The sequence below is a fragment of the Gobio gobio genome, assembly GCF_949357685.1.
Source record: "Gobio gobio genome assembly, chromosome: 12".
Lineage (NCBI taxonomy): Eukaryota > Metazoa > Chordata > Actinopteri > Cypriniformes > Gobionidae > Gobio > Gobio gobio.
Genome location: NC_137105.1, coordinates 55,573,173 through 55,596,175, shown reverse-complemented (window position 1 = coordinate 55,596,175; position 23,003 = coordinate 55,573,173). Strand labels below are relative to the sequence as shown.

The window sequence follows — 23,003 nt, the reverse complement described above, 5'->3', positions numbered from 1 at the left end:
TCTGCAATAAACTGCAATATACTACTAATTATAATGGATAAACAGTTACTGAAAAACTAAAGCAACTATTTACAGAGATTACAAAGTGTAAAAAACTCATTTAGCTGATGGGAAGCGTCTGTGAGAGACAGCGCGCTCCACTGCAGTTGCGCCATGGAGAACGCGCAGCCAGCGCAAAAACAGTATTCACCAAAGCCTACTTACGCAAACTGCGCAAGATAATGCCTTTTGATTGGTTACTAAGTCCATCAATCAAACCTTTGTTGGAAAGGCATTGGCTGGGCACCGAGTGCCTTTATCCAACGAAAACCATGGGCGCAATGATTGACAGCTCACCAAGCCTGTAAGGCACTTCCTCTATATGATGCATCCCAGAAGAGTCTCTGATTGAAGGAGAGAGACGGGGGAGGGTTTAAAATACGTGGGAGAAGCCATTCTTGCAGGGGGAGTTTGCCAGACACGGAATAGAATCGATATTTCATTGAAAATGGACATGATTGATCACGCTAACTCAAAACTCTCTTGCAAACAACGGAGGATTTTTAGTTTTTTCCCTATTTTTTCGTTGTTTTGGATTAAAAAGTGGGATGCATTTTGAAGAATGGACTCTTACACAGAGATGTATGCGGGTGTTTATTGGATTCGTCCGATCTGATCTGAACGACAGGAGATGAAAGATGAGTAACGCTGATATTATGCTAATGTTTACATGGACGGTCCTTTAGCGTTTCATTTAACCCTTTCCTCTCTGGTGTATTTATTGCAAAAACAAGTTCAGAACATGAATCTTGAGTGTTTTAGCTTTCAAATGATGCATAGTTTGTGATAGTTGATTGAATATTTTGTATAAAACAAAAGTAAATAAAAGTACACACCCCCCCACTTCCGTCAACCCCCCCCCGTCCACGATCCGATGCGGGTTAAGAAGTTAAATACCTCAGTATCTGCAGATGACAGTTTGGACTCTTCAGCCCATCAGAGAGCAGCTTCGCTCTTGAATCCTGCAGGTCATTGTTAGTCAGGTCCAGCTCTCTCAGGGCACAGTTTGAGTATTGAAGAGCTGATGACAAACTCTCACAGCAATGATCAGTGAGATTACAGCCAGCAAGACTGAAAGAGAGCAGAACACACACATCAACAGTCAGATCATCTACAAACACACACCAACATTATGACCGGCAGACTGTAAATTATATTTTATATGTTCTTAAATACCTCAGTATCTGCAGATGACAGTTTGGGCTCTTCAGTCCATCAGAGAGCAGCTTCACACCTGAATCCTGCAGGTCATTGTTAGTCAGGTCCAGCTCTCTCAGGACACAGTTTGAGGATTGAAGAGCTGATGACAAACTCTCACAGCAATGATCAGTGAGATTACAGCCAGCAAGACTGAAAGAGAGCAGAACACACACATCAACAGTCAGATCATCTACAAACACACACCAACATTATGACCGGCTGACTGTAAATTATATTTTATATGTTCTTAAATACCTCAGTATCTGCAGATGACAGTTTGGACTCTTCAGCCCATCAGAGAGCAGCTTCGCTCTTGAATCCTGCAGGTCATTGTTACTCAGGTCCAGCTCTCTCAGGACACAGTTTGAGGATGGAAGAGCTGATGACAAACTCTCACAGCAATGATCAGTGAGATTACAGCCAGCAAAACTATAAAAGATGAAATAATATAACATTAAAACAATTATGAAATAACAATGAGTGTAAAGGAAGTTGCCACTTGTCTGTACTCAGGAACCTGGAACAAAATATTTTAACATTCTAGCCTGGATGAAAGATGAACGATGAACTACTGAGCATGGAAATTCAATCATTTTATCATTCATGTTCATTAAAGTTGCAGTAAGTGATTTTTGAGAAACACTGTTGAAAGTGGATCGGACAAAGCACCATAACACACTTGTAGCCAATCATCAGCAGGGGGCATGTCCACTCATGATGGTGGAGGAAAGAGAGTGAGCAAGAGGGAGAAATAAAGAAAGACTGTAGAAAGAGAGATGGATGAGAGACATTACAAAAGACAAAAGGTTAGAGGAATATCCCCGGAAAAAGAAGGGTTATGATCAGGAAAGAGCTTTATGACACATATTTCCAGCACTGGAGAAACCCAAATGGGAAGGCCTGAAAATAGACGCCAATGTTGTGTTGTCATAATATTGGTAACAAGTAAAACTGGTGACTAACAACAATCTCTTGCTTGTATATACTATGTGTACTGTATGTTCATTTTTTGTTCTTCCTTGTTGTTCGTTTGTCATTATTTTTCATTATTTTCGTCATTGTTCTGGATTATAAAGAAATACTAAACCATAATAATGAGCCTTAAAATATAAATATAAATTAAGCACTCAAGAGCATGCATAAAGCTTGTCACAGAACACCAGCAAAAGTAATGATCATGAATGTGTCAAAAAAAACCCAGTAAGACTGTCTGGACATTTGAATGTTTTACGAGTATAGAATGACAAGTGTGTCCAAAGTCCGGCCCAGGGATGAACTTCAAATGGCCTGCAGCTTGTCTATGGTGTCAACACAAGGCAACAGCCCTAGATTTTTGGTGTAGCAGTAAACCGTGAATGACAACAATTTGATAAATAAGCATTGTCATTTATATTATATTATATATGAAACATTAAACTCGACAAAAGCGCAGAGGTCTTTCATACAAACCTCAAATGTCTCTCTAGTTCAACCCCTAGGAGTCTGAGCTGTTTTGGGGCCCTTTGGAAGTTTTGACATGCTCTTACATTTGTGCTTTTTTCAGTTGCTTATAAACACATTAATGGCAAAGTGTAATTACACTTTTTTCAGCACAAACTGGGCTACCATAATATGTGAGCAACATGTATGTACATGCTTGTATTTTTTGAGAGAAAAATGTTTATGCAAGGTTTTTTAAAAAATCCCTAAAAAATGTTTTAAAATTAAGGCCTCAAAACACACAATAGATATGTGTTCACAAGACTTTTGACCAATGGCAGTTATTGCCTAGAGTTTTTGCTTCAAACTGATGTGAGAATCATTGAGCCTACTCATTCACATAAAACAATATATTAATTTACAATTTGTAAGACAGTTTTTATTCACAAAGCCTGTATGTGAGGAGGCGTGATAGCTAATGAATAATGCTGGAATCTCACCTGAGATGAAAAAAGAACATAATAGCCCACATAATGAGCTGAATAATAAATGAGCTTCTGACAGAGAGAGCAAAAAGATGCTCTTCTTATTTAGTTGAAATTGTCCTTATCTAGTAAATGCATCTTGATTTAAGAATGTTTAAATATTTAGACTAGAAACAAGACAAAAATGACTAAGAAGAGCATTTTTTAAAAACATTTTTTGTACTATTTTTTGTTTTTGAAAGTAGTCTCATGCTAAAAAAATAATAATAATAATAAATAATTAAAATTAAGATACAAATTATTCTGAACAAAATTCACTTTAAAGAAAGCAATTCACTTTCTACAAAACAAAACTCCAGAATAAATTATTTAGAATGTAGTCAACAAAGGCCTATTATATTTTAAATGATCAAAAGATTTGACTACACTTAAAAAATGCTCTTCTTATTTAGTTGAAAATTGTACTTATCTAGTAAATGCATTTTGATTTAAAGGGTTAGTTCACCCAAAAATGAAAATTCTGTCATTAATTACTTACCCTCATGTCGTTGGACACCCGTAAGACCTCTGTTCATCTTCGGAACAGAAATGAAGATATTTTAGTTGAAATCTGATTGCTCTGAAAGGCCTCCATTGACACAATGCACGGTTCACTATCAAGACCCTTTAAGGTACTAAAGACGTCGTTACTAAGTCCATCTCACTACAGTGGTTCTAAAATAACTTTATGAATCGGCGACAATAGTTTTTGTGCGCAAAAAAACCCTAAATAGCGTCTTACATAGTGACAACGATTTAAAAACAAATCATCATGAAGCTTCGAAGCGTTATGAATCACTGAGTCGATTCAGCGGTTTGAATCGCCAAATTTCAGCAGTTTGGCGGTTTGACACGCGATCCGAATCATCATTCGGCTCAGTGATTCATAACGCTTCGAAGCTTCATGATGATTTGTTTTGAAATCGTCGTCACTATGTAAGACGCTATTTAGGGTTTTTTTGCGCACAAAACCTATTGTCGCCGATTCATAAAGTTATTTTAGAACCACTGTAGTGAGATGGACTTAGTAAAGACGTCTTTAGTACCTTAAAGGGTCTTGATAGTGAACCGTGCATTGTGTCAATGGAGGCCTTTCAGAGCGATCAGATTTCAACAAAAATATCTTAATTTCTGTTCCGAAGATGAACGGAGGTCTGACGGGTGTCGAACGACATGAGGGTAAGTAATTAATGACAGAATTTTCATTTTTGGGTGAACTAACCCTTTAAGAATGTTTAAATATTTAGACTAGAAACAAGACAAAAATTACTAAGAAAAGCATTTTTCCAATTTTTTTGTACAATTTTTTTATGTTTTTAAAAGTAGTCTCATGCTAAAAAAATTAAATAATAAATAATTAAAATTAAGATACAATTAATACAAAACGAAATTCACTTTAAAGAAAGCAATTCCCTTTCTACAAAACAAAAAATCACTTTCTACAAAACAAAACTCCAGAATCATTTCTGACAAACTTTGATATTAAAGGGGTGGTAAACCACGATTTCACTATTCTAACTTTAGCTAGCGTGTAATGTTGCTGCTTGAGCATAAACAACATCTGCAAAGTTACAACGTTCAAAGTTTAAAGCAAAGGGAGATATTTGCTTTTAAAGAAATCCATTTCTAAGGACTACAGCAAACGGCCAGTAGGCGACTACACACATTCCTCCAGGGTTGGTGACATCACCAGCCTCAATATTTACATAAACCCCTCTTCCGTGAATATTAAATAAGGGGGGGTGAGGCCATTTTGTATCGCTGTTGTTGTGGTATAGTGGTATAGGCAGGAGTGGTGTTGCTGCAATGCCGACAAAACACTGTTATTTTCATCCGGATTGCAGGTCTGGGGATGGGCGTTTAACATACAGCATGTTATATGCATGTGTTTGAGACAGAGGGGAACATGTCTCAGATATATGCTGCCCATCATAAAGCACGAGACAGACAGGGGTCGGAGGAGAAGACTGGAAAATGTGACATAATGGACAATATTCGTCCGTTGCAATTCATGAGCGGTTCAGTGTGAATGCACGACGGGCACGCCTCCCGCTGCACATTTCACGGAGGAAAACATGCACAATCTTCGCGAGTTCAATGCCGGATTTGCACCTCGGCTTGTCCTGAAAGCTGGATTTACAAACAGAAGCTGTTTACGGGCCACAACCTGTAAGTCTGATTTATTTTTCGTAGATGTGTTTTCCTGTAATAGGTTAATTGTACGTTGTAGCAAGGAAGTAAACAGATGACAACACTGTTCTGCAAACCAGTCTGTTAAATGCTCATTCATACTTAACGTTATCTGACGAACACCTAACGTTACAAACACTAACGTTAAAATCTCAACAGCGAACTTGGCATTAGTGTAAATGATTCTTTGATTAGAGCTTTTATGTATTGTTTATCTACAGGCATGCTAAACATGGTTCTGTGTTTGATTTGGCTACTATAGTAAAGCCAGTGTTTAGTGTTCGTTTTGGGTTAATAGTTCTTGCCACAGATATTTGGCTATAATCGTTCTAAAAATACAAAAGTGCCATTCAGTAGCGATCATTATAGATCCGCTGTCTTTACTCTTGAGGACTGAACAGGTTCTGCTCGATCATCTTCACTAAAATGTTCTGGGTCTGATTTGGGCTCAGATTGGTATGGTTTTATTGACGCCATTGTTTCTAATACTGACCAAAGCACAGTCTACCAGTAAAGGTAAGGGGCGTGGCGTTTCCGACAAACGTGCACTAGGCGGTTAGCGAATCAGAACACACTGGGCCAGCTAACCAATCTGAGCCCATCGCGTATTTTTGAGGGACTGGCTTCATACAACCCGGAAAGCATCAGACCGTTTTACAAGGAGGGACAGAGCAGTGTAGAATAAAGGTCAAATATATGAAAAATAATGCAATTTTTTTAAAAACGAAGCATGAACACATGTTACAGTGCACCCCACAAACACAATCAAGCCTTCAAAAGAATGTGTTTTACCACCCCTTTAAATAAAAAAAAATACCATTAGGCTATAATATTCAAACATCAATATGAAGCAAAATACGTCAGATGGTAACAGAATAAAGTCAAGTCAAATCAACCTTATTTATATAGCACTTTTAACAATGTAGATTGTTTCAAAGCAGCTTTACAGAGTTAAACAGGAAAATAATGCAACATAATTTTATTCAGCCGTATAGCCATTCTTGAGAAAACGGTGATGTCATCAGTTCATTTCAATTATCATACAGTGACAGTGTGGGCTTTAGATCAGTAATTTAGTTTATATGGTTAATTTAGTTTAAAGGGGCTATATGCAACTTTTTCCCCAAAATAAACGTAACAATAGCCTTTTTATTTTACCATTTATGACTCAAACATCTCCTGATGAGCATACTGACACCTTGTCCGCTCACAGTGGGTGCACCTATACACCTATGCATCCTATTTTTCCTATTTTCTGGCGGGTCGTCTTTTCCCGCGCTGTCTGCGGATGTGACGTCACCACCGCTGCGAGAGCGAGCAGAAAATGAGAGCAGTGCTGTTTTTTGGCCACAGGTGTCAGTCGCGAGTTTAAATTTCAGAAAAACACATTTAGCCCCTTTAATAATTAGATTTATTTGGATATTTAGTTGAAAAATTTAGAAAAATTTAGTGTCCCCAACTGAGCACGCCAAGCCAGGGGCAACAAAAACGTACATAACTTACCTGCCTTACAGTCAGTTGCTCTTAGAAATGAATAGCTTTTCATGAGGAGAATAATCCAGGATTACTGCTCAAATGAGTCTCAAAACGATGTAGCTGAAGTAACGTTACAGCGCTTCACTAGATGTGTTTGTATGAGTTGATGTGGGCGTTGATGAGGGATCTTCAGTTTTGAATCTGAAAGAGCGCACTCTGTGTGGGCGTGGTCGCATTAGCGGATAATGAAGTGGCTCGCGGTGGACTGACATCAGTCTCTTTTCACAGATTACATAAACAAAGCATATTTGTTTTCAATTTGGTTTACATTGTTTAAAACCTGACATTTCAGTGTTTCTTTAGACATATGTCTCATGTTTGCGAGACAAGTATTCACTAAGCTAGAGGTCCTTTTCTGAAGACTATCTGAATGAATGTCTTTGAGAGAGAGGCTGCAGATCACGCATCATGTTTGTTTTCTTTATTTTGCAAAAAGCAAAACATTTTGTTTTATGTTTATTGTGCTATGAAGATATAGTATATATAGAAAAATATATAATGGAATTTTGAATGGCTGTATAAGGGGTGGGTACATAACAAGCTTTTGCTTCCGAAGGAAGGAAGGAAGGAGTGTGTGTGTGTGTGTGTGTGTGCACTCTGTGTGAGTGTGTGTGTGTGTGTGCACACTGTGTGAGTGTGAATGTGTGTGAGAGAGAGAGTGTGTGTCTGTGTGTGTGTCTGTGTGTGCACACTGTGTGAGTGTGAGTGTGTGTGAGAGAGAGAGAAAATGTTCTGGGTCTGATTTGGGCTCAGATTGGTATGGTTTTATTGACGCCATTGTTTCTAATACTGACCAAAGCACAGTCTACCAGTAAAGGTAAGGGGCGTGGCGTTTCCGACAAACGTGCACTAGGCGGTTAGCGAATCAGAACACACTGGGCCAGCTAACCAATCTGAGCCCATCGCGTATTTTTGAGGGACTGGCTTCATACAACCCGGAAAGCATCAGACCGTTTTACAAGGAGGGACAGAGCAGTGTAGAATAAAGGTCAAATATATGAAAAATAATGCAATTTTTTTAAAAACGAAGCATGAACACATGTTACAGTGCACCCCACAAACACAATCAAGCCTTCAAAAGAATGTGTTTTACCACCCCTTTAAATAAAAAAAAATACCATTAGGCTATAATATTCAAACATCAATATGAAGCAAAATACGTCAGATGGTAACAGAATAAAGTCAAGTCAAATCAACCTTATTTATATAGCACTTTTAACAATGTAGATTGTTTCAAAGCAGCTTTACAGAGTTAAACAGGAAAATAATGCAACATAATTTTATTCAGCCGTATAGCCATTCTTGAGAAAACGGTGATGTCATCAGTTCATTTCAATTATCATACAGTGACAGTGTGGGCTTTAGATCAGTAATTTAGTTTATATGGTTAATTTAGTTTAAAGGGGCTATATGCAACTTTTTCCCCAAAATAAACGTAACAATAGCCTTTTTATTTTACCATTTATGACTCAAACATCTCCTGATGAGCATACTGACACCTTGTCCGCTCACAGTGGGTGCACCTATAAGCCTGTATCCTATTTTTCCTATTTTCTGGCGGGTCGTCTTTTCCCGCGCTGTCTGCGGATGTGACGTCACCACCGCTGCGAGAGCGAGCAGAAAATAAGAGCAGTGCTGTTTTTTGGCCACAGGTGTCAGTCGCGAGTTTAAATTTCAGAAAAACACATTTAGCCCCTTTAATAATTAGATTTATTTGGATATTTAGTTGAAAAATTTAGAAAAATTTAGTGTCCCCAACTGAGCACGCCAAGCCAGGGGCAACAAAAACGTACATAACTTACCTGCCTTACAGTCAGTTGCTCTTAGAAATGAATAGCTTTTCATGAGGAGAATAATCCAGGATTACTGCTCAAATGAGTCTCAAAACGATGTAGCTGAAGTAACGTTACAGCGCTTCACTAGATGTGTTTGTATGAGTTGATGTGGGCGTTGATGAGGGATCGTCAGTTTTGAATCTGAAAGAGCGCACTCTGTGTGGGCGTGGTCGCATTAGCGGATAATGAAGTGGCTCGCGGGGGACTGACATCAGTCTCTTTTCACAGATTACATAAACAAAGCATATTTGTTTTCAATTTGGTTTACATTGTTTAAAACCTGACATTTCAGTGTTTCTTTAGACATATGTCTCATGTTTGCGAGACAAGTATTCACTAAGCTAGAGGTCCTTTTCTGAAGACTATCTGAATGAATGTCTTTGAGAGAGAGGCTGCAGATCACGCATCATGTTTGTTTTCTTTATTTTGCAAAAAGCAAAACATTTTGTTTTATGTTTATTGTGCTATGAAGATATAGTATATATAGAAAAATATATAATGGAATTTTGAATGGCTGTATAAGGGGTGGGTACATAACAAGCTTTTGCTTCCGAAGGAAGGAAGGAGTGTGTGTGTGTGTGTGTGTGTGCACTCTGTGTGAGTGTGTGTGTGTGTGTGCACACTGTGTGAGTGTGAATGTGTGTGAGAGAGAGAGTGTGTGTCTGTGTGTGTGTCTGTGTGTGCACACTGTGTGAGTGTGAGTGTGTGTGAGAGAGAGAGAGAGTGTGTGTGTGTGGACATTTTTAGGTCCCCATGAGGAAAACATCTTATAAATCAGACTAAGTGATGTTTTTTGAAAATGTAAAAATGCAGAATGTCTCCTGTGACGGGTAGGTTTAGGGGCAGGGGCAGGGGCAGTGTGTGTGTGTGTGTGTGTGTGTGTGTGTGTGTGTGTGTGTGAGATGGGTAGGTTTAGGGGCAGGGGCAGGGGCAGTGTGTGTGTGTGTGTGTGTGTGTGTGTGTGTGTGTGTGTGAGATGGGTAGGTTTAGGGGCAGGGGCAGTGTGTGTGTGTGTGTGTGTGTGTGAGATGGTTAGGTTTAGGGGCAGGGGCAGTGTGTGTGTGTGTGTGTGTGTGTGTGTGTGATGGGTAGGTTTAGGGGCAGGGGCAGTGTAGGGGGATAGAATATACAGTGTGTACGGTATAAAAACCATTACGCCTATGGAAAGTCCCCATTAAACATGAAAACCCAACATGTGTGTGTGTGTGTGCTGTGTGTGTGTACTCTGTGTGTGAGTGTGTGTTGCGTGTGTGAGTGTTGTGTGTGTGTGTGAGTGTGTTTGTGTTGTGTGTGAGTGTGTGTGTGTGAGAGAGAGTGGTGTGTGTGTGTGTGTGTGTGTGTGTGTGTGAGAGGTGTGTGTGTGTGTGTGAGAGAGAGAGAGAGAGAGAGAGAGAGAGTGAGGTGTGTGTGTGTGTGTGTGTGTGTGAGAGAGAGAGAGAGAGAGAGAGAGAGTGAGGTGTGTGTGTGTGTGTGAGAGAGTGTGTGTGTGTGTGTGTATATGTGTGTCTGCGTATGTGAGTGTTGTGTGTGTGTGTGAGTGTGAGAGAGTGTTTGTGCTATGTGTGAGTGTGTGTGTGTGTGTGTGAGAGAGAGTGTGTGTGTATGTGTGTGAGTGTGTATGAGAGTGACAGTGTGTGTGAGAGTGACCGTGTGTGTGTGTGTGTGTGTGTGTGTGTGTGTGTGTGTGTGTGTGTGTGTGTGTGTGTGTGTAGGTTTAGGGGCAGGGGCAGTGTAGGGGGATAGAATATACAGTGTGTACGGTATAAAAACCATTACGCCTATGGAAAGTCCCCATTAAACATGAAAACCCAACATGTGTGTGTGTGCTGTGTGTGTGTACTCTGTGTGTGAGTGTGTGAGTGTGTGTGAGTGTGTGCATGCGAGTGTGAGTGTGTGTTGTGTGTGTGAGTGTTGTGTGTGTGAGTGTGTTTGTGTTGTGTGTGAGTGTGTGTGTGTGAGAGAGAGTGGTGTGTGTGTGTGTGTGTGTGTGTGTGTGTGTGTGTGTGTGTGTGTGTGTGTGAGAGAGAGAGAGAGAGTGAGGTGTGTGTGTGTGTGTGTGTGTGTGTGTGTGTGTGAGAGGTGTGTGTGTGTGAGAGAGAGAGAGAGAGAGTGAGGTGTGTGTGTGTGTGTGTGTGTGTGTGTGTGTGTGTGTGTGTGTGTGTGTGAGAGAGAGAGAGAGAGAGAGAGAGAGAGTGAGGTGTGTGTGTGTGTGTGTGAGAGAGTGTGTGTGTATATGTGTGTCTGCGTATGTGAGTGTTGTGTGTGTGAGTGTGAGAGAGAGTGTTTGTGCTATGTGTGAGTGTGTGTGTGTGTGTGTGTGTGAGAGAGAGAGAGAGTGTGTGTGTGTACGTGTGTGAGAGAGAGTGTGTGTGTGTACGTGTGTGAGAGAGAGTGTGTGTGTACGTGTGTGAGAGAGTGTGTGTGTACGTGTGTGAGAGTGTGTGTGTGTACGTGTGTGTGTGTGTGTGTGTGTGTGTGTGTGTGTGTGTGTTTGCACTAATAAATGCTGCTGCAATCACCAATAACACTTTGTTCCATATATATGTTTTTCTATATCGTCATAAATATCATTATGGCAAATATTCTTGAAATATGGTGATATAACTGAGGCTATATCGCCCACCCCTACCAACAGCGTCAACCAACCCCGTGACGTCACAGGTTATAGTTCTGCAAGATGGCGGCGCCTTTGCTACAAAAGCTCTAACAAAACATGTTTTTTTCTTTTAAATGGTTACATTTATCGTGTTTGTCTATAAGTTTTGATTAGAGTGTAAATCCATTTCCTAAATAATGTTAACTTGACTGACTGCTTCATTTCCACATTAAAATAATGAGAAGGCACGTCATGAGCCCTTTAAGACTCTGAGCTTGTTATTCAGGAGAAAACCTCTCATTTAGCAAATGGTGCTGATTCATTATTAAACATGATTCTTCATTAGTGAATAATTAACACTCACAGAGCTTTTGTGCAGTTGCTCACAGCTGGTATCAGTCTTCTTCTGCCCTCAGCTGATGTGTTGTATTTCCTGAGGTTCAGCTCATCCAGCGGCTCCTCTGAGATCTGAAGCATGTAGGCGATTGTTGAGCAGTGAGACGGAGAGAGTTTCTTCTCTGAGTGTTTGTCTGATTTCACAAACTCCTGAATCTCTCTGGACAGAGTCTGATCTTTCACTTCCAGCAGACAGAGGAACAGATTGATGGACTGATCAGCTGAGAGTTCATATCGTTTTAGATCTTTTTGGCGTATCATATCAATTCCCTCTACATATGGTGCATAATCTTCAGACTTAAGACTCTTGATCTTCTGTTGAATGTACTGTGTGATTCTCCTGATGTCCTCTGAGCTTTTCTCTGTGTGTGTCAGTAGATCCTGTAAGAGTCTCTGATTGGACTCCAGAGAGACGCCCAGCAGGAACCGCAGGAACAGATCCAGCCGTCCATTCTCACTCCTGAGGGCTTTATCTACTGCTGATGTTAGTAGATCATACAGAGAGTCTTCATCAGACCAGTAAGATCTGAGTCTTTGCACAGGGTATTCTCCAGGCCAGTAATATCTGAATTCCTGCAGTAGTTTCTTGTTCTTGATCACATGAGAGTAAAACACATAGAAAGCAGCGAGAAACTCCTGGACGCTCAGATGAATGAAGCTGTAGACTTTCCTCTGATGAATCACAGATTCCTCCTTAAAGATCTCAGTGCAGATCCCAGAATGCACTGCGGCGTCAGTGACGTCTATGCCGCTCTCTCTCAGGTCCTCCTCATAGAACATCACATTGCCCTTCATCAGCTGTTTGAAAGCCACTTCAGCAAGTTTCACAATCACTTCTCTGTTGGACGGCAGGAGTTTCTCTGGATCTCTCTCTTCATACTTCTGATTCCTCATGTTGATCTGAATCAGCAGGAAGTGGATGTACATTTCAGTCAGAGTTTGAGGGATTTCCGCACTCAGATCTTCTTCCAGGAGCTTCTGAAGCACAGTGGATGAGATCCAGCAGAAGACGGGTATGTGGCACATGATGTGGAGGCTTCTTGCTCTTCTGATGAGTGAGATGATTCTGCTGGCTTGATGCTTGTCCCTGATTCTCTTCCTGAAATATTCCTCCTTCTGAGGCTCATTGAATCCCTGAATCTCTGTCAGACGGTTGATGTATTTGGAGGGGATCTGATTGGCTGCTGCTGGTCTGGAGGTGATCCAGATGAGAGCCGAGGGAAGCATCTCTCCTTTCATGAGCTTTGACATCAACACATCCACTGATGAAGTCTCAGTCACACCAGAAACTTCCTGAGCGTCTGAAAACCTCAGTGTGATTCTGCTTTCATCCAGACCATCAAAGATGAACACAACTTTACACTCCTCATAAATCCTTGAGTCCAGATCTTGAAGTTCAGGATGAAAGTCCAGCAGAAGTCTGTGAAGACTGTACTGATGATCTCGGATCAAGTTCAGCTCTCGAAATGGAAGCACAAACATGAAATCTACATCCTGATTGGCTCTTCCCTCGGCCCAGTCCAGAATGAACTTCTGCACAGAGACGGTTTTTCCGATTCCAGCGATGCCTTTAGTAAGAACAGTCTTGATCTGCTCTTTCTCCTCACGTCCTGGTTCAGGTGAGGCTGTAAAGATGTCATTGCAGTAGATTGGAGTGTCTTGTGAGTGTTGTGTTCTGGTTGTTTTCTCCATCTGTAAAACCTCATGTTCTTCATTCACTCCTCCTCTCTCTCCCTCTATGATGTAGAGCTGTGTGTAGATCCTGTTCAGGAGGGCTTCATTCTCCTGGAGTTTCAGTCCCTCAAATAATCTCTCATACTTGTTCTTCATGCTGGTTTTGTGTCGGTCTTTGACTCTCTGGAGCTCATCATTCATTGGTTGAGGAGAATCTCCAGTCGGATCATCTCTATCCACTCTGATCAAACAACAACAAAGAACGATAAATAAATGTAAATGAAATTTAAACTTAAATTATGCAGCAAATCAAAACAGATCAATCTTGTATTTTCTGTGTAATTAATGCATTCATGTCAGTTTCAGTTGAACACTTTCCACAATGCTCATTGATCCAGAGCAGCTTCACAGAAAACAGAGAAGTAGAAAAACACAGAGAAAAGGAAAAGCGTGTCTTTCAATCCTCCAGCGAGCAGCTCAAGGTGACAGAGACCAGGAACAAACTCACTAAGAGTTTTAAGAGATGATGAAGAAACCCAAACCTCATCCTCAATCTGACACCAGAGATTCTGTCAGACAATAAGTGTCTTATATCTGGACATTGGGGTCAAAGTTCATCACTGAATGTTTGTCCACAGATTTGAGGTGAAATCAGAAATAAAAACCGAACTCATCTCTCTGTGTGTTCAGTGTTTCTGAGTCTCATATTAAATGTCATCTCTAAGTTACACTAGAGCAGTTAAAGGGATAAAGGGACCCGTTAAATTCAGCCAAACATGAGAATCCAGTCATTATTTACTCATCCTGATGTTGTTCTAATGGCTTATGATCTTCTTTCTTTTTCAGGCCACAAAAGGAGAAATGTTGATAAATGTCCTGCTCGTGTTCGTCTGTATAATGGCAGTAAATACTGACCAGCTTCAAGCTTTAGAAAAATGATCCCATCAGACTTTCCTGGCCTTGTCTGTTGATCTGCTGTGAGGCAGGAAAAGCATTTTGAGAAATCAAGATGAATTAAGACACAAACACACGTCTAAAACCCTTAAAGTGTGAGTTCTTTCTTCGCTGAGGTGAATATCTCCAGAACGGCTGTCAGATGACAGTCCATAAACACCAGAACTCCACAGAGATATTCACCTCAGAGATCAGCATTCTGGGATACTTTTGCATCTTTTGTGTAAATCTTGAAGCTGGTCACTATTCACTGTCATTATATGAGGAGCATCAGCATCTTTACATTTCACCTTTTGTGGCCAGAAAAAGAAAGAAGGTCATCCGGCATTAAAACAACTAGGGCTGTGCGATATTGATTAAAAATGCGATATTCAATATGCGATACGATATTGCTTTAAGTGTGTAAAATCTATTTAAATTATATATTTTTTTAAATATTTAAAAACAGAATGATATCATTTGTGTGTTGTTTCACATTCTTTCTGGGAAAAGAAAGCATCGGTTCTGGGAAAAGGAAGCATTGACAGTTCGAGTGTGTAACAAAACACGAAAAAAGAACGGCTTGTGCGTATGTTTCGGTGTGTGTGTCAGAGGCACGAGACTTCAAGGAGTTGTTTTTCGCAAGATATTGTGTTCAATAACTATTTTTAACGTCAAGCAAGTCACATAAGTAACAGTCGTGTGCGCAGTGTATTCTCTGCTATATGCGTCGACCTAAAACATACACTTTTCACAATGTTGAAGTAGCCTATTAAAATCATTCAGATATTGTGTGCCCTTGCGATATGAACATTTGCGATATTTCGATATATTGCGTATCCCTAAAAACAACAGTGAGAATAACAGGATAACAGGAGTCAATAATGCCTGAATATTCCCTTTATATCACTGACTACAAGTTTACACTCACACAGGGTCAGAGGTCACGGCTTCACTGAATCCAGGAGGTTTACTCATGGATCCGTCACTCTTCAGAGACACACAGCTGGGGTCAGAGGTCACGGCTTCACTGAATCCAGGAGGTTTACTCATGGATATGTCACTCTTCAGAGACACACAGCTGGGGTCAGAGGTCACGGCTTCACTGAATCCAGGAGGTTTACTCATGGATATGTCACTCTTCAGAGACACACAGCTGGGGTCAGAGGTCACGGCTTCACTGAATCCAGGAGGTTTACTCATGGATATGTCACTCTTCAGAGACACACAGCTGGGGTCAGAGGTCACGGCTTCACTGAATCCAGGAGGTTTACTCATGGATATGTCACTCTTCAGAGACACACAGCTGGGGTCAGAGGTCACGGCTTCACTGAATCCAGGAGGTTTACTCATGGATATGTCACTCTTCAGAGACACACAGCTGGGGTCAGAGGTCACGGCTTCACTGAATCCAGGAGGTTTACTCATGGATATGTCACTCTTCAGAGACACACAGCTGGGGTCAGAGGTCACTGCTTCACTGAATCCAGGAGGTTTACTCATGGATATGTCACTCTTCATAGACACACAGCTGGGGTCAGAGGTCACGGCTTCACTGAATCCAGGAGGTTTACTCATGGATATGTCACTCTTCAGAGACACACAGCTGGGGTCAGAGGTCACGGCTTCACTGAATCCAGGAGGTTTACTCATGGATATGTCACTCTTCAGAGACACACAGCTGGGGTCAGAGGTCACGGCTTCACTGAATCCAGGAGGTTTACTCATGGATATGTCACTCTTCACAGACACACAGCTGCTCCCTCTGTTCTCCATAATGACAAACTGACTTCAGACCTGCATATGGACACACATAGGACAAATCACACATTATTGAATATTTGACAATAATATCCATTGATTTTACTTTACTTATCCTTTAAAGATGCAGAGAATACTGTAGTATGAATAATTGCGATGAGATGATAATAAATAATTCCCTCTACACTTCAACCTCAGTCTGAATGTTTTAGGCAAACAAGGAGTGTGATGTGTCAGTAAAACATGGCTCCTGTTCTCCAAACACACACACACACACATTGTTTGTTTTTGTGAAATGTGAGGACATTCCATAGGCGTAATGGTTTTTATACCGTACAAACTGTATTTTCTATCCCCTTACACTGACCCTAAACCTACCCATCACACACACACACACACACACACACACTGCCCCTGCCCCTAAACCTACCCATCACACACACACACACACACACACACACACACACACACACACACACACACACACACACACACACACACACACACACACACACTGCCCCTAAACCTACCCATCACACACACACACACACACACACACACACACACACACACACACACACACACACACACACACACACACACACACACACACTGCCCCTGCCCCTAAACCTACCCATCACACACACACACACACACACACACACTGCCCCTAAACCTACCCATCACACACACACACACACACACACACACACACACACTGCCCCTAAACCTACCCATCACACACACACACACACACACACACACACACACACACACACACACACACACACACACACACACACACACACACACACACACACACACACACACACACACACACACACACACACACACACACACACACACACACACTGCCCCTAAACCTACCCATCACACACACACACACACACACACACACACACACACACACACACACACACACACACACACACACACACACACACACTGCCCCTGCCCCTAAACCTACCCATCACACACACACACACACACACACACACACACACACACACACACACTGCCCCTAAACCTACCCATCACACACACACACACACACACACACACACACTGCCCCTAAACCTACCCATCACACACACACACACACACACACACACACACACACACACACACACACACACACACACACACACACACACACACACACTGCCCCTAAACCTACCCATCACACACACACACACACACACACACACACTGCCCCTGCCCCTAAACCTACCCATCACAGGAGACTGTGCAGTTCACTTTCTGTGAAAAAAACCTTGTTCTGTGTGATTTATAAGCATTTTGAAAAGTGAGGACATGGGGAACGTCCCCATATTTCACCCTCTTTTTGTAATACCTGTGTCATTATACACATTTGTGTCCTGATATTTCACAAAAAAATGCCCACACACACACACACACACACACACACACACTCCAGTGTAGATCAGCTGTTCTCTATGTGAATATATAGTAAAGTGTAATTTATTCCTGTGATCAAAGCTGAATTTATCATCATTACTCCAGTCTTCAGTGTCACATGACCCTTCAATAATCATTCTCATATGAGGATCTGATGATCAACACACATTTATGATTATTATCAGTGTTGAACACAGATCATGTTCAGGATTCTGTGATGAATAGAAAGTTCAATGAACAGCATTAATAAATGTAAATCTTTTGTAACACTAAATGTTTTCACGGTCACTTTTGATCAATTTCATGCATCCTTGATGAATAAATAAAAGTGTTATTTTATCTATTTTTTTAATCTTACCACAAATATTTGAATGATATCTTATTTTCATAGTTTTTTCATATTATCAGGAAACATTTCCAAATCACTATTTACTTTATACTCTATTTTTTCCCTCTTTTTGAAAGTTGTGAAATAACTATTGTGGAGTTTTTCTTTTGCTATTTGAGCAAATGGGCACACAAAAAATATATAATTAATGTATTCTCTCATTCACCGCTATAAAAGTAAACCTAACTATGACGACTTCCGCTCTGAGAAACCCGAAAATGTGAAAAGGGTAGGAGAAAATACTGAATATAAAAATTACTTCTTTGTCTCCCACAAAGAACTCATTTTACATCCTTCCATCCACATGTTTTTATTTAACTTTTAAAAATCCAGTGTGTGTGTGTATTCTTCGTTTACAGTAGCACTACTGCTTTTACGTAAACAGTAAAATACTGCAAATTCCCATATACAGTAAGTTAATGTAAATTTCATTAAAAATACCCATAATGCAGTGCATATTACAGTAGCTAACCGTAAATAATATAAATGGTATTTTACTGGACTTTTTTTGCAGTGTAACTGTAAAATTGCGGTAATGTCTAACAGTGTACTTGGGTTAGTAAAATAACGGAATTTTAGTGTTTATATTGAGTCTATAAAACACGAAAGAACAACAAATATATCGGTGAGAACACTCGTTTAAACAGCACACACAAATCACATTTTTCACAGTTTTTGCAAATCACATTTTTCAAATTTACACAGTCATATACAATAAACGAGCTTGTACAGCGACAGGAAATAAAAATTAACACAAAAAACCTGCCTAACTTACCAGAGCATGCGAGCAAAGCAAAGCGGAGCTTCACTCATGAACCGCCCGGATTTAATAAATAATAAGCAAATAGCCTATAACAGACAATGACATGGAGGCGGCGGCGCAGCGTGATCAACGGCTTAAATGAACAACTAGGCTACTAGAAAATAAAAAAAACTTTAGTTATGGGCAGCCCTTACTATTTATTTCAGATATTCCTATATTTGATCCAGCATGTCACAAAGGGAGTTCTGGGTTGAGCGTGCGGTGCTGAGCGGAATGAGCTTCAGAAATGACTGAATCTCCAGAAAGGCGCTTGATCTTCACTGGAGGAAATATTACCGCTCTACGCACACACCGAAACAGTCACAATATGACCTCATGTATGTTTTAAAAACATAATTCAACTTATAAATAATACTTTTTAATGGGCCACTTAAAATGTTTATTACAAATAAATTATTAAATTCTAAAAATGAATAAAATGAAAAAAAAATTGCATTGCATTTGCAATCCTTTGAAACCACCCCTGTCCTCTGGAACGATAATTTAAAACAATTATTTTTTTCAAATAGATGGAATTCGAAATACAGGCCTGCCCCTATTAAAGCCTGCCTCAAATAAAAAATGGTGACCTTCTGCAGTTCAGGTAAATAAAGGCCCCGGTTTTTATTTGAGGGAATATGGTAATTGCTCCGCCAGACGCGATAAGATCGTGTATCGCGATCTCACAGGCTGACAATATGGCGATTGGAAAATTCGCCCAACACTACTTTGAACCTCACCTGAAAGAAATTTGTCATACTTTTGAAAAAGAGTTGGTAAGCTTTTTCAAGAACCGTTTATGCTTTTGCGTTTTCTTTACTTGGTGTGTGTAATATTGATGGTCTCTGTGTAATATTGATGGTTTCTGTGTAATATTGATGGTCTCTGTGTAATATTGATGGTTTCTGTGTAATATTGATGGTCTCTGTGTAATATTGATGGTTTCTGTGTAAAATTGATGGTCTCTGTGTAATATTGATGGTTCTGTGTAAAATTGATGGTCTCTGTGTAATATTGATGGTCTCTGTGTAATATTGATGGTTCTGTGTAATATTGATGGTCTCTGTGTAATATTGATGGTTCTGTGTAAAATTGATGGTCTCTGTGTAATATTGATGGTTCTGTGTAATATTGATGGTTCTGTGTAATATTGATGGTCTCTGTGTAATATTGATGGTTCTGTGTAAAATTGATGGTCTCTGTGTAATATTGATGGTCTCTGTGTAATATTGATGGTTCTGTGTAATATTGATGGTTCTGTGTAATATTGATGGTTCTGTGTAATATTGATGGTTCTGTGTAATATTGATGGTCTCTGTGTAATATTGATGGTTCTGTGTAATATTGATGGTTCTGTGTAATATTGATGGTTCTGTGTAATATTGATGGTTCTGTGTAATATTGATGGTCTCTGTGTAATATTGATGGTTCTGTGTAATATTGATGGTTCTGTGTAATATTGATGGTCTCTGTGTAATATTGATGGTTCTGTGTAATATTGATGGTTCTGTGTAATATTGATGGTCTCTGTGTAATATTGATGGTTCTGTGTAATATTGATGGTTCTGTGTAATATTGATGGTTCTGTGTAATATTGATGGTTCTGTGTAATATTGATGGTCTCTGTGTAATATTGATGGTCTCTGTGTAATATTGATGGTTCTGTGTAATATTGATGGTTCTGTGTAATATTGATGGTTCTGTGTAATATTGATGGTCTCTGTGTAATATTGATGGTTCTGTGTAATATTGATGGTTCTGTGTAATATTGATGGTTCTGTGTAATATTGATGGTCTCTGTGTAATATTGATGGTTCTGTGTAAAATTGATGGTCTCTGTGTAATATTGATGGTCTCTGTGTAATATTGATGGTTCTGTGTAATATTGATGGTTCTGTGTAATATTGATGGTTCTGTGTAATATTGATGGTCTCTGTGTAATATTGATGGTTCTGTGTAAAATTGATGGTCTCTGTGTAATATTGATGGTCTCTGTGTAATATTGATGGTTCTGTGTAATATTGATGGTTCTGTGTAATATTGATGGTTCTGTGTAAAATTGATGGTCTCTGTGTAATATTGATGGTTCTGTGTAATATTGATGGTCTCTGTGTAATATTGATGGTCTCTGTGTAATATTGATGGTTCTGTGTAATATTGATGGTTCTGTGTAATATTGATGGTCTCTGTGTAATATTGATGGTTCTGTGTAATATTGATGGTTTCTGTGTAATATTGATGGTTTCTGTGTAATATTGATGGTCTCTGTGTAATATTGATGGTTCTGTGTAAAATTGATGGTCTCTGTGTAATATTGATGGTCTCTGTGTCATATTGATGGTTCTGTGTAATATTGATGGTCTCTGTGTAATATTGATGGTTTCTGTGTAAAATTGATGGTTTCTGTGTAATATTGATGGTCTCTGTGTAATATTGATGGTTTCTGTGTAATATTGATGGTCTCTGTGTAATATTGATGGTTTCTGTGTAATATTGATGGTTTCTGTGTAATATTGATGGTCTCTGTGTAATATTGATGGGTTCTCGTTTCCTATTTCATTTAAATGTCCACATTTCCCCCTTTGTGTACTTCAGACTGTAAAGAATCTGTAGATGAATCTGAACTAAAGCAGAAACACTAGAGCTGATCTCATTATAATCTCTGTCAGGGGCAGAAACTGCTTACACTGGTTTAACAAGTCAGGCCGGTTTTATCTTCAAGACTGCTCACAACATTTAAGTTTGTTTGATAAAAAGGTGGATTGTCCTCATATGAATCCGAGAAGTAAGAAGTGATAGTTGATCTAGTTATTAAAACACAGTCTTTATTGAGCGGCTCTGTTTATAAACTCACTTTACGACACAACTCCTAAAATGGCCGTTAAACTGTAAAGATTGAGTTTAATATAATCACACACAGAAAACACTGCACAATAATATGACATGATATCAGAAGCTGATGAATGAACTTACCGTAATGTGATATTTATGGCCGTTTTTAACTCCTGGAAATGAGACTTTACATCTCGACAGAATCGAGTCTTTCCTCTCGGTTTGGACTCTCAGGTGTTTCCTCAGAACGCGCATGCGCAGGAGGCCTCAGGTGTCAACAACACATAAACCCCGCCCATCTCTCTTCTTCTGCTCTTAGTGTTCAGTCGCTCGTTAAATGTGTTTAGCGCCTCCTCCTGTACTGGAGATGTCATTCATTATTAGGGCTCAAGCCTGAAAGGGCGCAGAGCCCTATTGTTTTCCTTAGGATTCTTATTAGGGCCCAAGCCCAAAGGGCGCAGAGCCCTATTGTTCCCCTAAGGATTATTCTTTGTTTTTTGTTTTGTTTTTTTTTCCGACTTCTCGGGTACTTTTGGGGCACTTAACATGCTCGAAAACTCTTGAAACTTTGCACACACGTCGGAATCCGCGGCCATCAGAGCCGGGCTGAAGCTGGTACCCGGGCGTGGCAGGGGGGCTCGACAGCGCCACCTAAAGTGGGGTCTGAAAACTTGGTCTATATATCAAACACACTTGCACGTACATGTATGAAACTCGGTACACATATAGACCTCATCGGGCCGAACAACTTTCGTGCTCATAGTTATGCGTCAGCCCAACAGGAAGTGAGCTATTATGGGTTGTTCGGAAAACGCATGCTCTGGAATTTAATATACTCCTCCGAGGCCATTGTTTCAATCATTGCCAAACTCGGTCAGCATGAAGAGAACATATCCAGGATGCTAAATTGCGAGCGGATTTTTGATATCTCAAATGGTTTGGCCGTGGCGAAGCAACGAATTTATGGCGAGAAAAGGGAAACAGGAAGTGTGTAATAACTTGTGCAAACATTGACTGATTTGGATGAAACTTCAGCTGTGTGTTCGTTGTAAGAAGCCGATCGCATGGATATGACTTTTGTGAGTCAAAGTTATAGCGCCACCAACTGGCAGCAGGAAGTGTGTCACTTTCAAAAATGCTTTGAATCACCATCTTATTTTCACACAATTGACTTCAAACTTCATCAGTATAATGTGAAAACATGACAGATAGAGACATATGAATGAATTCCTGATATTTCAAATAATGTTGCCATGGCCACATGTCAAAGTTTAATAATGTTTTTGGCTGTGTGTGTGCCCTCCCCTCTATCACCAAAAGGGGGCAGTGTTGTATTATTTTTGAAACTCCCTTTCTCTGTATGTGTGCTTGTTAATGTGATTCATGAGGACACAAATGTGTATGATGACATGGGTATTACACTGGTATTACAACGTAG

The 23,003-nt window shown here is 40.0% G+C and overlaps 1 protein-coding gene across 1 annotated transcript in view; it reads right to left on the bottom strand.

Annotated features, from left to right (window-relative positions):
• The window catches only part of LOC307135118 (uncharacterized protein), a 38,901-nt gene extending 17,083 nt beyond the window's left edge, over window positions 1-21,818 (bottom strand). The window contains exons 1-6 of the mRNA XM_079831309.1: window positions 21,707-21,818; window positions 15,274-16,139; window positions 11,704-13,650; window positions 1,495-1,668; window positions 1,216-1,389; window positions 937-1,110 (exon numbers count right to left, since the gene is read on the bottom strand). Of these exons, the coding sequence (XP_079687435.1) occupies window positions 937-1,110; window positions 1,216-1,389; window positions 1,495-1,668; window positions 11,704-13,650; window positions 15,274-16,118 (3,314 nt within the window). The 5' untranslated portion in view covers window positions 16,119-16,139; window positions 21,707-21,818. The remainder of the gene's footprint in view (window positions 1-936; window positions 1,111-1,215; window positions 1,390-1,494; window positions 1,669-11,703; window positions 13,651-15,273; window positions 16,140-21,706) is intronic.
• Window positions 21,819-23,003: the final 1,185 nt, after the last annotated feature.